This window comes from Nerophis ophidion, linkage group LG23, assembly GCF_033978795.1.
Source record: "Nerophis ophidion isolate RoL-2023_Sa linkage group LG23, RoL_Noph_v1.0, whole genome shotgun sequence".
Taxonomy (NCBI): domain Eukaryota; kingdom Metazoa; phylum Chordata; class Actinopteri; order Syngnathiformes; family Syngnathidae; genus Nerophis; species Nerophis ophidion.
In genome coordinates, this window is record NC_084633.1 from 26,178,381 (window position 1) to 26,195,452 (window position 17,072).

At 43.9% G+C, this 17,072-nt stretch overlaps 1 protein-coding gene across 4 annotated transcripts in view; it reads right to left on the minus strand.

The window, feature by feature from the left end:
- LOC133541795 (serine/threonine-protein kinase N1-like) overlaps positions 1 to 17,072 on the minus strand; it is a 140,538-nt gene that overhangs the window by 35,280 nt on the left and 88,186 nt on the right. For all 4 annotated transcript variants that reach the window (XM_061885388.1, XM_061885387.1, XM_061885386.1 and 1 more), the window contains exons 6-7: positions 1,113 to 1,326; positions 868 to 1,053 (exon numbers count right to left, since the gene is read on the minus strand). In XM_061885388.1, coding sequence (XP_061741372.1) covers positions 868 to 1,053; positions 1,113 to 1,326 — 400 coding nt within the window. The remainder of the gene's footprint in view (positions 1 to 867; positions 1,054 to 1,112; positions 1,327 to 17,072) is intronic.

The following is a 17,072-nucleotide window of genomic DNA, read 5'->3' on the forward strand; positions in this document are numbered from 1 at the left end:
GAAAATTCCTCATCTGATGTTTAAAAGCAATGCAGTCAGTCTATTGAGGGGACTTGTAGACTATTATCGTCTCCATGGAGGACATAATTAAAGCTTTTGTGCTGCAGATAACTGTGAGCATTTTGTTCATTTTTGCAGTGCTACAACATTCTTTCTGCTTCATTTAGAGCAGGGGTGCCCAAAATATATATATATGCGTGTGTGTGTGTATAAATGTGTGTTTATGTGTACATATTATATTAATATAATGGATATATAATTAATATAATTGAATTATAATATGTGAAAGTTTGACTCTGACCTTGTTTACTTCCGTGACGAACTTCTTAAAAGTTTTGTAATCAATTAGAAATATCCAGCAGCTAACATGTGCTAAACATGGATAAATGAGGAGTCTTTTGCATTTTTCTCATTATGCACTCAGTTTGGGTGTGATTTAGAATTTTTTTATGGTAATCGGACATTTTTCATGATATCCACAAAGTCCAGTGAGCAGGTTGTGTTATGTGTGACCATGTGTGTTGACCTTAATGTTAGTCACATTTTTTTAATTGCACTATGACTAGGGACGGTTGTTTGGATTGTGTCATATAAGTAAATGCTGTGCATTACTTCAAAGTACTGTCAAGGGTCATTAATCTGATTTATTCACATTGTCCACAAGATGGCAGCAAATACATAGCATTCAGGAACCGCCTGATATTTAAGATTAATATGATGGTGTGATGTTGACCTCATGGCGCCTCGCGGGCCAAATTTAAAAAGGCTGATGGGCGGCCGGCAGACCGTCTTTTGGACACCCCTGATCTAGAGAGTATAACTGGAATTTCTATTCATGGGCAATTTATTATTTCAGCAAACACTCACAAGACAGCTCCTCGTTCTTGCCAGGGATCTTTAGGCTCATGCTGCTGCGGCTGTAGAGGCCACTCAGTTTAAAGGCGCGGCCATCTCCAGGACAGTAAGAAGGGAGAAGCACGGGGTTCCCTTTGCTCCTGCCGGGGACAACCTCTGGCAGCCCGACACACCCCAGAAGATGCACCTGAAGAGTTCCTGAACAAAGAATTATGTCAGCGCTCGGAGTGTGAGGCCAGACTGGCTTGGTGACGTACCTGTGAGGGGCGATGGTTTACTCAGGGTGTTGTACTGGTTGTGAACATAAGGGGTGCTGTGGCGCGAGCTGAAGGCGGAAGAAGACGCCAACGCCAGCTCCTCCTTGATCAGACAGGCTTTGGGGTGGTCCCCTGGGAGTTCTAGTAGCCGTTGCTCCAAGGAGCACCTGAGAAGGTCCAAGCGCTGGGACGACTCGCTCAGACCACATTGTGCCTAAAAGTCATACAGAACATCCAAGTATGTACAGAACTTCAATGGCCTCTGTACTTTGGATCCTGAAATACATCCATTTAGTAAATCTGATCAATGATCCTTGAAAGTACTGTGTTAGTAGCACAGCATTTTCCTTATATGACACAATCCAAACAACCTTCCCTAGTCATGGCGCCAAAAAAATGCAACTAACATAAATGTCGACACACATGGTCACTGGACTTTGTGGCTATTATGAAAAACGTCCAAACACCGGACAAAAATTCAAAATCAGACCTGTTTAAATCCATAGGCGCCAGCGCCCCCCGCGACCCCAAAAGGGAATAAGCGGTAGAAAATGGAGGGTTGGAGTGCATGATGGGAAGAAAGAAAAACAGTCTTTACACTTATCCATTTTAGCTGCTTTATATGTCTGATTGATTACAATAGGTCGTCACGACATATCGAATTATATAAGCTATATAGCCATCATTTTAATATATGTACACACACATTATATATATATACATATATATATATATATATATATATATATATATATATATATCCATCCATCCATTTTCTACCGCTTATTCCCTTTTGGGGTCGCGGGGGACGCTGGCGCTTATCTCAGCTACAATCGGGCGGAAGGCGGGGAACACCCTGGACAAGTCGCCACCTCATCGCAGGGCCAACACAGCGACAACATTCATACACTAGGGCCAATTTAGTGTTGCCAATCAATCCATCCCGAGGTGCATGTCTCTATATATATATATATATATATATATATATATATATATATATATATATATATATATATATATGTATATATATATATATATATATATATATATATATATATATATATATATATATATTAGGGGTGTGGGAAAAAATCGATTCGAATAAGAATCGAATCGATTTGAATAAGAATCGAATCGATTCTCATTTTTGAAAAATCAATTTTTTTTATTTTTATTTTTGTTTTTTATCAATCCAACAAACCACTACACAGCAATACCATAACAATGCATTCCAATTCCAGAACCAAACCTGACCCAGCAACACTCAGAACTGCAATAAACAGAGCAATTGAGAGAAGACAAAAACACGAGTAGTGAAACAAAAATTAATATTATCAACAACAGTATCAATATTAGTTATAATTTCAACATAGCGGTGATTAAAAATCCCTCATTGACATTATCATTAGACATTTATAAAAATAAAAAAAAGAACAATAGTGTCACAGTGGCTTATACTTGCATCGCATCTCATAAGCTTGACAACACACTGTGTCCAATGTTTTCACAAAGATAAAATAAATCATATTTTTGGTTTGTTTAATAGTTAAAACAAATTTACATTATTGCAATCAGTTGATAAAACATTGTCCTTTACAATTATAAAAGCTTTTTAAAAAAAAATAAAATCTACTACTCTGCTAGCATGTCAGCAGACTGGGGTAGATCCTGCTGAAATCCTATGTACTGAATGAATACAGAATCGTTTTGAATCGGACAAATATCGTTTTTGAACCGAGAATCGAATCGAAAAAAATCGATATATTATGGAATCGTGACACCAAAAAACGATATTGAATCGAATCGTGGGACACCCACAGATTCGCAGCCCTGCTATATATACATATACATACATATATGTACACATATATACAGTATATATATATGTACTGTATATATATACTGCAAAGCTCTCAATTTACCGGTCGATCTACGTTCCCATCCTCGCCTATGGTCATGAGCTTTGGGTCATGACCGAGAGGATAAGATCCCGGGTACAAGCGGCCGAAATGAGTTTCCTCCGCCGTGTGGCGGGGGTCTCCCTTAGAGATAGGGTGAGAAGCTCTGCCATCCGGGAGGAGCTCAACGTAAAGCCGCTGCTCCTCCACATCGAGAGGAGCCAGATGAGGTGGTTCGGGCATCTGGTCAGGATGCCATATACATATATATATACATATATATGTATATATATATATATATATATATATATATACACATATATACATATATATATATATATATATATATATATATATATATATATATATATATATATATATATATATATATATATGTATATATATATATATATGAGACTATGTCTCCAGGCCAGCCGGGAGACATAGTCTTCCCAACGTGTCCTGGGTCTTCCCCGTGGCCTCCTACCAGCTGGAAGTGCCCTAAACACCTCCCTAGGGAGGCGTTCGGGTGGCATCCTGACCAGATGCCCAAACCACCTCATCTGGCTCCTCTCGATGTGGAGGAGCAGCGGCTTTACGTTGAGCTCCTCCCGGATGGCAGAGCTTCTCACCCTATCTCTAAGGGAGAGCCCCGCCACACGGCGGAGGAAACTGATTCTCATTCCGGTCGCTTCACACTCGGCTGCGAACCGATCCAGTGAGAGCTGAAGATCCCGGCCAGATGAAGCCATCAGGACCACAAAATCTGCAAAAAGCAGAGACCTAATCCCGTGGCCACCAAACCGGATGCCCTCAACGCCTTGGCTGCGCCTAGAAATTCTGTCCATAAAAGTTATGAACAGAATCGGTGACAAAAGACAGCCTTGGCGGAGTCCAACCCTCACTGGAAACGTGTCCGACTTACTGCCAGCAATGCGGACCAAGCTCTGACACTGATCATACAGGGAGCAGACTGCCACAATAAGACAGTCCGGTACCCCATACTCTCTGAGCACTCCCCACAGGACTTCCCGAGGGACACAGTCGAATGCCTTCTCCAAGTCCACAAAGCGCATGTAGACTGGTTGGGCAAACTCCCATGCACCCTCAAAAACCCTGCCGAGATTATAGAGCTGGTCCACAGTTCCACGACCAGGACGAAAACCACACTGTTCCTCCTGAATCCGAGGTTCGACTATCCGGCGAAGCCTCCTCTCCAGTACACCTGAATAAACCTTACCGGGAAGGCTGAGGAGTGTGATCCCACGATGGTTTGAACACACCCTCCGGTCCCCCTTCTTAAAGAGAGGGACCACCACCCCGGTCTGCCAATCCAGAGGTACCGCTCCCGATGTCCACGCGATGCTGCAGAGTCTTGTCAACCAAGACAGCCCCACAGCATCCAGAGCCTTAACGAACTCCGGGCGGATCTCATCCACCCCCAGGGCCTTGCCGCCGAGGAGCTTTTTAACTACCTCAGTGACCTCAGCCCCAGAAATAGGAGAGTCCACAACAGATTCCCCAGGCACCGCTTCCTCAAAGGAAGACGTGTTGGTGGGATTGAGGAGGTCTTCGAAGTATTCCCTCCACCGATCCACAACATCCGCAGTCGAAGTCAGCAGAACACCATCCGCACCATACACGGTGTTGATGGTGCACTGCCTCCCCTTTCTGAGGCGGCGAATGGTGGTCCAGAATCGCTTCGAAGCCATCCGGAAGTCGTTTTCCATGGCTTCCCCGAACTCTTCCCATGTCCGAGTTTTTGCCTCCGCGACCGCTAAAGCGGCACACCGCTTGGCCCGTCGGTACCCGTCCACTGCCTCTGGAGTCCTATGAGCCAAAAGAACCCGATAGGACTCCTTCTTCAGCTTGACGGCATCCCTCACTGCTGGTGTCCACCAACGGGTTCTGGGATTACCGCCACGACAGGCACCAACAACCTTGCGGCCACAGCTCCAATCAGCCGCCTCGACAATAGAGGTTCGGAACATGGTCCACTCGGACTCAATGTCCCACACCTCCCTCGTGACATGTTCAAAGATCTCCCGGAGGTGTGAATTGAAACTCTCTCTGACAGGAGACTCTGCCAGACGTTCCCAGCAGACCCTCACAATGCGCTTGGGCCTGCCAGGTCTGTCCGGCATCCTCCCCCACCATCGCAGCCAACTCACCACCAGGTGGTGATCGGTAAAAAGCTCCGCCCCTCTCTTCACCCGAGTGTCCAAAACATAAGGCCCCAAATCCGATGACACAACTACAAAGTCGATCATGGAACTGCGGCCTAGGGTGTCCTGGTGCCAAGTGCACATATGGACACCCTTATGTTTGAACATGGTGTTTGTCATGGACAATCCGTGACGAGCACAAAAGTCCAATAACAAAACACCACTCGGGTTTAGATCCGGGCGACCATTCTTCCCAATCACGCCTCTCCAGGTTTCACTGTCGTTGCCAACATGAGCGTTGAAGTCCCCCAGTAGGACAAGGGAAACACCCGGGGGAGCACTTTCCAGTACTCCCTCGAGTGTACCCAAAAAGGGTGGGTATTCTGAACTGCTGTTTGGTGCGTAAGCACAAACAACAGTCAGGACCCGTCCCCCCACCCGAAGGCGAAGGGAAGCTACCCTCTCGTCCACTGGGTTGAACTCAAACGTGCAGGCTTTGAACCGGGGGGTAACGAGAATTGCCACCCCAGCCCGTCGCCTCTCACTGCCGGCAACGCCAGAGTGGAAGAGGGTCCAGTCCCTCTCGAGAGAACTGGTTCCAGAGCCCTTGCTGTGCATCGAGGTGAGTCCGACTATATCCAGCCGGAACTTCTCTACCTCGCGGACTAGCTCAGGCTCCTTCCCCCCGAGTGAGGTGACGTTCCACGTCCCAAGAGCTAGCTTCTGTAGCCGAGGATCGGACCGCCAAGTGCCCTGCGTTCGGCTGTCGCCCAGCTCACAATGCAACCGACCTCTATGGCCCCTCCTATGAGTGGTGAGCCCATTGGAGGGATGACCCACGTTGCCTCTTCGGGCTGTTCCCGGCCGGGCCCCATGGGGACAGGCCTGGCCACCAGGCGCTCGCCATCGTGCCCCAACTCCGGGCCTGGCTCCAGAGCGGGGCCCCGGTGACCCGCGTCCGGGCGGGGGAAATCTGAGTTCATTTTGTTGTAATTCCATAGAAGTCTTTGAGCTGCTCTTTGTCTGATCACTCACCTAGGACCTGTTTGTCTAGGGAGACCCTACCAGGGGGCATGAAAGCCCCCAGACAACATAGCTCCTAGGATCATTGGGACACGCAAACTCCTCTACCACGGTAAGGTAGCAGCTCAGAGAGGAGTATATATATATATATATATATATATATATATATATATACATACACACACATATATATATGTATACACACATATATATGTATATATTATACATATATATATATATTATACACACATATATATATATACACACATATATATACTTATATATATATATATATATTTATATCTATACACACATATATATATATACACACACATATATATATATATATATATATATATATATAAACACACACATATATATATGTATATGTATATATATGTATATATATTTATATATATATATATATATTTTTTTGTCCTGGTATTTCATTTTGAAACACTCCCAGCCCATGCGTCAAATTATCACAGTTACAGTAAGCTAGCAGTTACAGTAAGCTGAGTTAAAGGAGTTACAGGAAAGAAGTCATTGGTGTGTTAAGTGTGTAATAGTAGGGCTAGACGATATTGGCTGAAATAATCAAGATGATTTTTGTTTGATATTGAAATTGTGATTATTAACAAAAATATTCATTCATTTGGAACAGGGGTGCGACGGTTTGTCGACACTGTCGACAAATGTAAACAATAACATTTGTCAACAGCAATTTGTCGACAATAATCTTGAAGTCATAACTTGTTTTTCCGGGTGGAAGTGGGTCCGTGCTGCCACTCACATGTAAGCAACATGTAAAGTGTGAGAACATGTCTTCTTATTCTGGTTAAAACCATGAACTCGTTTTGCAAAGCGGACTTTTGTTTTTATGGCAGTACATCTGTGATACACGAGTATTTAAAGCGGAGACAAGATGTTGGATGTTTGGAGGGAGGATGCGGACACAACCTCTTAGACTTAGACTTGGAAAATCTTAATTGCCCCTGAGGGGCAATTTGGTTTGCAGCAAGAGTCGTTAAAAACAAGGTACAACAGTAAACACAAGGTACAAATACATAAAATACATCCAACATACAAACCATCATGAAAGCATTGAGCTAAAAACTAACAAACATTTGTAATAAAATAAAAACTAATCATCACACGTTGCTTCCCACTAAAGTTACTGTGCATAGCAGCTAAGCTTGTTCAAGAAGCTCATTTATAAAGTCAACAGCTGAGGGAAGATATGTGAAGTGAATTGAATTATATTTATATAGCGCTTTTCTCAAGTGACTCAAAGCGCTTTACATAGTGAAACCCAATATCTAAGTTACATTTAAACCAGTGTGGGTGGCACTGGGAGCAGGTGGGTCAAAGTGTCTTGCCCAAGGACACGGCAGTAACTGGGATGGCACAAGCGGGAATCGAACCTGCAACCCTCAAGTTGCTGGCACGGCCACTCTACCAACCGAGCTATACCGCCCCATATGATCTTGTGTATCTGTTGTTTTTGGCCTTCCTATTACTCGGGGCATACCTGCATCCTGAGGGCAGGAGTCTAAACTCTGAGAGGGTGCTGAGGGTTGACCAGAATGGCCTTTGCATTCTGGATGACTCTGGCCTGATAGATCTGGTTCAGGGGGTTCAAGGTAGTGCCTATGGTTTTTTGGCACACCATGATTATACCACCTAGTCTGCTTTTATTGGCCACACTGAGGTTACCAAACCAGGACGTGATAGAATAAGCTCAAATGAACTTGATACAAAATGAATAGAACATCCTCATCAGTGTCCTATCAACCTGAAAGCCCCTCAGTTTCCTCAAGAAAAACAGCCTCTGATTAGCCTTCTTGCAAATACGGTCAGTGTCGGCGTCAAAGGTCAATTTATTGTCCAAAATTGTACCTAGATACTTGTATTCACTGACTATCTCAACAGCAGAGCCATTAATGAGAGTGGGTGGTTTGGCAGGGGGATCACGGCGAAAGTCAATGAACATCTCCTTCGTTTTATCGCTTTTAAGCCCCAGGTACGAATCATCGCACCAGTTGATGAAGTTCTCCAGAGCAGGACCGTGGTCTGACTCCTTATCCAGCAGAAAGCTGACTACAACCGAGTCGTCGGCAAACTTAATGATGAGCCTTGACTGAAGTGTGCTCTGACAGTCATTTGTGTACAGTACAAACAGCAGGGGGGGCAGGACCCGTACCCGGGGTGATCCTGGGGAGCATAAGCAAGCATCAGACAGTGTGCTGTTAACAAGGGTCCTCTGTGATACTGAAGTGAGAAAGTCCACTGGGCAGCATATCGTACCAAAGTCAACACTGAGTCACGGCGCGGGCTCGAATCCACGTTTCCCCGGGAGCTGGGTCTGCCGGCACCTACGCTGGCAGCGTGCCCAGACACGCCCCAGCTCGCGCTGAGCGCAGCACGCCCACGCAGCGACAAGGCTGCAGACAATCACGTATCAACGCACCTGAACCTAATGAGAGGGAGCGAATTAAAGACCAGCCGACCAGAAGAACCTTTGTCAGAACGTCGCTCATCTTCCCAGTAAGCATCACGTCTGGCATTCCCTCCCTTGTGCTTTACTCGCTTTCTCTGTGCTCTCTCCGTGTCTCCCTGCTTCACGTCCCTTGTGTCTTCCGCAGTGTTTCCCCGTCATCCGTGATCGTGTTTTACCTCTCGACATCCATCCGGATCTTTTGACTGCCTTCCTCGATCCTCGACCCCTGCTTGGACACGGACTACGCTACCTCGCTCCCTCGACCCCTTGCATGTTTACGGACTGCCTTTTCACCTTGTCCCCTTGATTCGACGAAGGATACATCTAACACTCACAGACAACAACCCCTGGTGACACTTAATTCCACACATTGTCTACACCCATTGACTTAGATTAGCATACACACGGCACATACTCATCAAAGGTTTAAATAAACCTTCCATCCATCCATTTTCTAGCGCTTATTCCCTTTGGGGTCGCGGGGGGCGCTAGTGTCTGTCTCATCCACAATTGGGCGGAAGGGGGTGTACACCCTGAACAAGTCCCCACCTCATCGCAGGGCCAACACAGATAGACAGACAACATTCACACTCACATTCACACACTACGGACAATTTTTTTGTTGTTGTTTCCAATCAACCTATCCCCAGGTGCATGTCTTTGCAGTTGGGAGGAAGCCGGAGTACCTGGATGGAACCCACGCAGTCACGAGGAGAACATGCAAACTCCACACAGAAAGATTCTGAGCCCGGGATTGAACCCTGACTACTCGTAAACCGCAATTTTGCATTGGTTGTTGCCTCCTTCCCTTTTCAGTACATAACACATTGAACATATTCAGCAGGCTACGAGCCGGAATGTGTGGCTGCATGCAGTTGAACGCAGATGAAAAATCCACAAAGCATGTGTTTTATTTCCATCTAGATGCCCAGCAACAAGGTGTATTAATGTTGCTGTGACGTCATCTACAGCTTTCCTGGGCTGGTAAGCAAACTGTAGTGGATCAATTGCATCCTGGGTCATGACCATTAAACTCCGCTTCACTATTTTCTCGAAGATTTTCAGTGTCTGTCTATCTGTGTTGGCCCTGCGATGAGGTGGCGACTTGTCCAGGGTGTACCCCGCCTTCCGCCCGTTTGTAGCTGAGATAGGCGCCAGCGCCCCCCGCGACCCCAAAAAGGGAATAAGCGGTAGAAAATGGATGGATGGATGGAAGGTCAATGCCACAGGGCGGTAGTCATTCAGCCCCCTTGGTGATGGGACCTTTGCAACAGGTACTACAATGAACACTAGGGGTGTGGGAAAAAAATCGATTCGAATTTAAATCGCGATTCTCACGTTGTGCGATTCAGAATTGATACTCATTTAAAAAAAAAAAACGGGTTTTTTTTGTTTTTTTTAATCAATCCAACAAACCACTACACAGCAATACCGTAACAATGCAATCCAATTCCAAAACCAAACCTGACCCAGCAACACTCAGAACTGCAATAAACAGAGCAATTGAGACGAGACACAAACACGACACAGAACAAACCAAAAGTAGTGAAACAAAAATGAATATTATCAACAACAGTATCAATATTAGTTATAATTTCAGCATAGCAGTGATTAAAAATCCCTCATTGACATTATCATTAGACATTTGGGGCGGAATGGCGTAGTGGGTAGAGCGGCCGTGCCAGAAACCTGAGGGTTGCAGGTTTGCTTCCCACCTATGGACATCAAAGTCGCTGCCGTTGTGTCCTTGGGCAGAACACTTCACCCTTTGCCCCCGGTGCCGCTCACACCGGTGAATGAATGATGAATGAATGAGGTGGTGGTCGAAGGGGCCGTAGGCGCAAACTGGCAGCCACGCTTCCGTCAGTCTACCCCAGGGCAGCTGTGGCTACAGATGTAGCTTACCACCACCAGGTGTGAATGAATGATGGGTTCCCACTTCTCTGTGAGCGCTTTGAGTATATAACAATAGAAAAGCGTGATATAAATCTAATCCATTATTATTATTATTAGACATTTATAAAAATTAAAAAAAAAAGAACAATAGTGTCCCAGTGGCTTACACTTGCATCGCATCTCATAAGCTTGACAACACACTATGTCCAATATTTTCACAAAGATAAAATAAGTCATATTTTTGGTTAGTTTAAGTTAAAACAAATTTACATTATTGCAATCAATTGATAAAACATTGTCCTTTACAATTATAAAAGCTTTTTATAAAAAATCTACTACTCTGCTTGCATATCAGCAGACTGGGGTAGATCCTGCTGAAATCCTATATATTGAATGAATAGAGAACCTTTTAAATCGGGAAAAAATTGTTTTTGAATCGAGAATCGTGTTGAATTGAAAAAAAAAAAAGATTTTGAATCGAGTCGTAACCCCAAGAATTGATATTGAATTGAATCGAATCGTGGGACACCCAAAGATTCGCAGCCCTAATGGACACCTTCCATAATTTGGGGACACATTTCTGTAATAAAGACATTTGGAAGATGTGAGAGAAAATGCCAGATAAAAACAGACCACATTCTTTAAGTAGTCAGTCAGGCCCCTGGTTTTTCCTCACCTCTGTCTGCTCAAATGTTTTCCAGAGATCCATTTCATTTATCTGAATCTGACTGCTCACAGGGGCACCTCTGAATTCAGATAGTTCATTACTAAACTCATGAGGGGTAGCACGGTGGTAGAGGGGTTAGTGCGTCTGCCTCACAATACGAAGGTCCTGAGTAGTCCTGGGTTCAATCCCAGGCTCGGGATCTTTCTGTGTGGAGTTTGCATGTTCTCCCCGTGACTGCGTGGGTTCCCTCCGGGTACTCCGGCTTCCTCCCACCGCCAAAGACATGCACCTGGGGATAAGTTGATTGGCAACACTAAATGGTCTCTAATGTGTGAATATGAGTGTGAATGTTGTCTGTCTATCTGTGTTGGCCCTGTGATGAGGTGGCGACTTGTCCAGGGATTATCCTGCCTTCCGTCCGATTGTAGCTGAGATAGGCACCAGCGCCCACTGCAACCCCAAAGAGAATAATAAGCTGTAGAAATGGATGGTAGGGCTGGGCGTATCGATACCAAGTATCGATACTTGGTGATTATCGGTATCGTATCGATACTGGCGTGATAGTATCGATACTTCACCAAATTAAGCGAATCACTCCTCACCACTCCACCCTCCTCCCTAGTGATGGGTCGCGAACGAGATTTAAAAACACTTTAAAAATTCATCTTCAACCCAAAATAAAATAAAATAAATACAATTAACATGACGCTTGGTGCGTTCGCGCACACACGTCAGTATAATTCGCTCCGAGGTTCACTCGGACACGCACACACACACGCGTGCATTTCCAGTGCGACTTAATGTCTTGGTTGTAAACTGTCAAGTTTTTTATTGCACTAAAATAACGATAAAATTTCTCAGTTCTTTTGTTTTGTGTTCATTTTTACAACTGTTTAATCACTAGTGTTTTCTTTTTTACTTAAGTTCTTGTGTGTTGTGAGGCGACTAGCCAATTTCAGTATTTGTTTTCACCTTATTTGCACTACTTACTTTATTGTAATTGATATTATTACTTTTTTATTTGAATTTCTCAGTTCTTTTGTTTTGTGTTCATGTTTACAACTTTGTTCAATAACTAGAGTTTTGTTATTTAACTTAAGTGTTTGTGTGTTTTGAGGCGACAAGCCAGGTTCAGTAGTTGTTTGCACCTTATTTGCATTACTTCATTGCTATTGATATTACTTTTGTAATAAATATTTTATTTTTTGACTTAAATCGTTGTCCTGTGTTGTATTATTATCATAATCAATTAATAAAGGCAAAAGTACAAATTTGTTTTTCAAAAGTATCGATACCCCGAAGTCCCCCCCCACCCCCATCAGATGACTACACTTCCGGTATCGGGTATCGGTATTGGCGATACTGGCCGGTATCGGATCAGATCAGTATCGATACCAAAATGTGCGATATTGCCCACCCCTAATGGATGGATGGATGGATGAACTCATGAGGATCAAATTCCAAATAAAACTGGTTTAACTCATCTGCTAGTACAAAATTAGGCTTGTGGGGGTTAGGCAGACCTTTTTTGGAGTCTTGCATTCCGACCATGGACTTAATTCCCCTCCAAGCAGAGCGGGAACTACCATTTTTTGGGGACATTTCTGTGCTGCTGACCCGTCGGGATGGTCTCCTGCTGGCCCCACCATGAACTGGACTCTCACTATTATGTTAGATCCACTATGGACGGGACTTTCACAATATTATGTTTGACCCACTCGACGTCCATTGCATTTGGTCTCCCCTAGAAGGGATCACATCTGTGGTCCTCCCTAAAGTTTCTCATAGTCATCCACATTGACGTCCCACTGGGTTGTGAAATTTCCTTGTAATTTTGTGGGCTCTGTACCGAGGATGTCGTTGTGGCTTGTGCCGCCCTTTGAGACACGTGCGATTTAGGGCTATATAAATAAACCTTGATTGATTTATTGATTGATTTTTTGGTTCTTCCTCTACCTTATCTTTATACTGTGGCTTGGCCCTTTTGATCTCTTTTTTTTTGACCAGCTTGTGAGCTTCTCGTTGTTTTCCAATATCACCCTGATAAAAAGCCAATTTTTTGAAGTTTCCGGAATATTTAAGGGATTTTGATTTCTTTTTTTTTTGACCAGCTTGTGAGCTTCTCGTTGTTTTCCAATATCACCCTGATAAAAAGCCAATTTTTTGAAGTTTCCGGAATATTTAAGGGATTTGCTAACCCATGGCTTATTATTTGGGTATACTTGAGCTATCTTCCTAGGGATAGCCATTTCCTCCCAAAATGTAATATAACTTGTCACAGTATCACTCAGTTCGTTCTAGTCCTTACAAGAGTCTTCAAAAACATCCCAATTGGTGCTGTCATAGCAACCGTTTAGTTCCCAAATAGAGCCCTCCGTCCACACAGCCACCTCCTTGCACTCCACCTTTCCTCTCTTGAGGGCTGGTTTACACACAGGGGCCAGAAAGATGCTGTTGTGATCAGATGAGCCTAATGGTGCTAGTCCGTAAGATTTCTAGGCGCCTTCTATGGTGCCATAGCACAGGTACAGAATTTTTCCATGCCTAGTTGGGCAGGTTACATACTGGTGAAAGTGACCTAGGGACGTCTTAAGGCTACATGAATTAAAATCTCCCAATCGAAGATGGGGGGCTTCTGGGTTGATGCCTTGAAGACGGTGCACAAGTTCAAAGGGGAACATTATCACAATTTCAAAAGGGTTAAAAACAATAAAAATCAGTTCCCAGTGGCCTGTTGTATTTTTTGAAGTTTTTTTTCAAAATTTTACCAGTCCCCGAATAGCCCTAAAAAAAGCTTTAAAGTGCTTGATTTTCGCTATTTGCGATGCGACTATCCATTTCCCTGTGACGTCACACAGTGCTGCCAATGTAAACAAACAATGGCAGATACCACAGCAATATATAGCGACATTAGTTTGGATTCAGATTCGGATTTCAGCGATTTCAGCGGTTTGAGCGATTCAACAGATTATGCATGTATTGAAACTGCTGGTTGGAGTATGAAAGTATTGAAGAAGAAACTGAAACTATTGAGTGAATAGCTATTGACGCTATTCATAGTCATAGCATGGCCGAATAGCTGCGTTAGCATCGGCGGTAAAATATGCGGACCAAACGATCAGGACTTTCGCATCTCTTGACAGTTCAGCAACTTAAATCCGTCGATTGCTAAGTGTTTTTTTCGCATTAAATGTGGTTGGAAAGAAACGTAATATAGTTGCAAATGCATCTGCAGGTTATCCATACATCTCTGTTCCATGTCTGCTTTAGCACCGCCAGTAAATAGCATGTTAGCCTCAATTAGCGTAGCATGTTAGAATCGATTAGCGTAGCATGTTAGCATCGATTAGCTGGCAGTCACGCCGCGACCAAATATGTCTGATTAGCACATGAGTCAACATCAACAAAACTCACCTTTGTGATTTAGTTGACTTTATCGTTGCAAATGCATCTGCAGGTTATCCATACATCTGTGTCATGTCTGCCTTAGCACTGCCGGTAAATAGCATGTTAGCATCGATTAGCGTAGCATGTTAGCATCGATTAGCTGGCAGTCACGCTGCAACCAAATATGTCTGATTAGCACATAAGTCAACATCAACAAAACTCACATTTGTGATTTAGTTGACTTTATCGTTGCAAATGCATCTGCAGGTTATCCATACATCTGTGTCATGTCTGCCTTAGCACTGCCGGTAAATAGCATGTTAGCATCGATTAGCGTAGCATGTTAGCATCGATTAGCTGGCAGTCACGCTGCAACCAAATATGTCTGATTAGCACATAAGTCAACATCAACAAAACTCACCTTTGTGATTTAGTTGACTTTATCGTTGCAAATGCATCTGCAAGTTATCTATACATCTCTGTACCATGTCTGTCATCGCCGGTAAAATGTGGAGACACTCCAGCACATTCAATGGGGGTCTGGCGACAGACACTTTCGCATCTTCGGGCCAGTGGTGCAACTTGAATCCCTCCCTGTTAGTGTTGTTACACCCTCCGACAACACACTGACGAGGCATGATGTCTCCAAGGTTAAAAAAAATAGTCGAAAAAACGGAAAATAACAGAGCTGAGACCCGGTGTTTGTAATGTGCTGAAAATTAAAATGGCGGCTGTATCACCTCGGAGACGTCACATTCTGACGTCATCGCCACATGAGCGTTTAATTCGCCAAAATTCACCCATTTAGAGTTCGGAAATCGGTTAAAAAAATATATGGTCTTTTTTCTGCACCATCAAGGTATATATTGACGCTTACATAGGTCTGGTGATAATGTTCCCCTTTAACAATAGTGAACGTTGCCTCTCCCATATTAGCTCTGGGGTGGATGTAGACAACTGTCATGAACAGCTGTGGGATTTCTCGCAGTAAATAAGACGGCCGCAGTGAGACACTTCAAAGTTCAATGTCGGGGCTACACATAGTTTTCCGCACCAGGTTGGGTTAACATACGAGCACACGCCTCCTCCCAGTGGTTTACCTGTCAGCTGTGCATCTCTGTCCAGTCGAAAGTGCTGCCCGAAACCATTATTTCAAGGTCCTGGTTCAAGTCGTGATCCTTTAACCACGTCTCCGTAAGTGCAATCACACAAGAGTTCTTGTATTGGGATATGCACTTTACACGAGCTTGAAGCTCGTCTACTTGGTTCCTCAGTGATTGTGCGTCACTGAGGATGATGGAGGGAATGAGTAAGCAGCGTAATCCAAGTCGGCGGATTGATTGATTGATTGATTGATTGATTGATTGATTGATTGAAACTTTTATTAGTAGATTGCACAGTACAGTACATATTCCGTACAATTGACCACTAAACGGTAACACACCCGAATACGTTTTTCAATTTTTTTAAGTCGGGGTCCACGTTCACGGAGCACTCTTCCTCTAGGCCAGGGGTAGGGAACCTATGGCTCGCAAGCCAGATGTGGCTCTTTTGATGACTGCATCTGGCTCTCGGATAAATCTGAGCTGATGTTGCTTAACACGATAAGTAATGAATAATTCCACTTGTAATCACAATGTTAAAAATAACGTTCAAAATATAAAACATTCTCATGCTTTTTTATGTTCAAGAAGTTGCCTTAAGGTTAAGAAATCATTTATTTATTATTGGTTAGTGTGGGGCCTGCCCTCCTGGGGTTTCTTTAGACCACCAAGCACTGACATGAGATCCTGTTTCAGGGTTACAATATTATTTTATTTTTCAAAAAGTCTCTTAGTTGCTTTCCAGCAATTGTATTTTTCTCTTTTGTTCTCGCTTGCGCTCTGGCTCCAGCCCCGACCCCTTCTCTGCTCCTGGCTGCTGCTTATAACAGAGCGACAGGTGATTAGATAACAAGGCCCAGGTTGGCCTTTTGCGCACCTATCGCTGATTTTGAGGCCGTTCCTGGCACACCCTGCTTCGCTGCAGGCCACGCCCCCTCCACAATTAGCTTCAGAATAACAATGTTATTACAAACAATAAGAGACCTATTATCCTCTAGAAATGTTGGTCTTACTTAAAAATGCACGCTTTTAGTTGTGTTCGGTGTTAAATAAATATTATATGGCTCTTACCTAAATACATTTTAAAATATTTGGCTTCTTGGCTCTCTCAGCCAAAAAGGTTCCCGACCCCTGCTCTAGGCCATGGGTCGGCAACCCAAAATGTTGAAAGAGCCATATTGGACCAAAAAAAAAAAAAAAAAATCAGTCTGGAGCGGCAAAAAAATAAACCCACATCTGCGGTCCTCTCCAAGGTTTCTCATAGTCATCCGCACTGACGTCCCACTGGGTTGTGAGTTTTTCCTTGCCCTTTTGTGGGCTC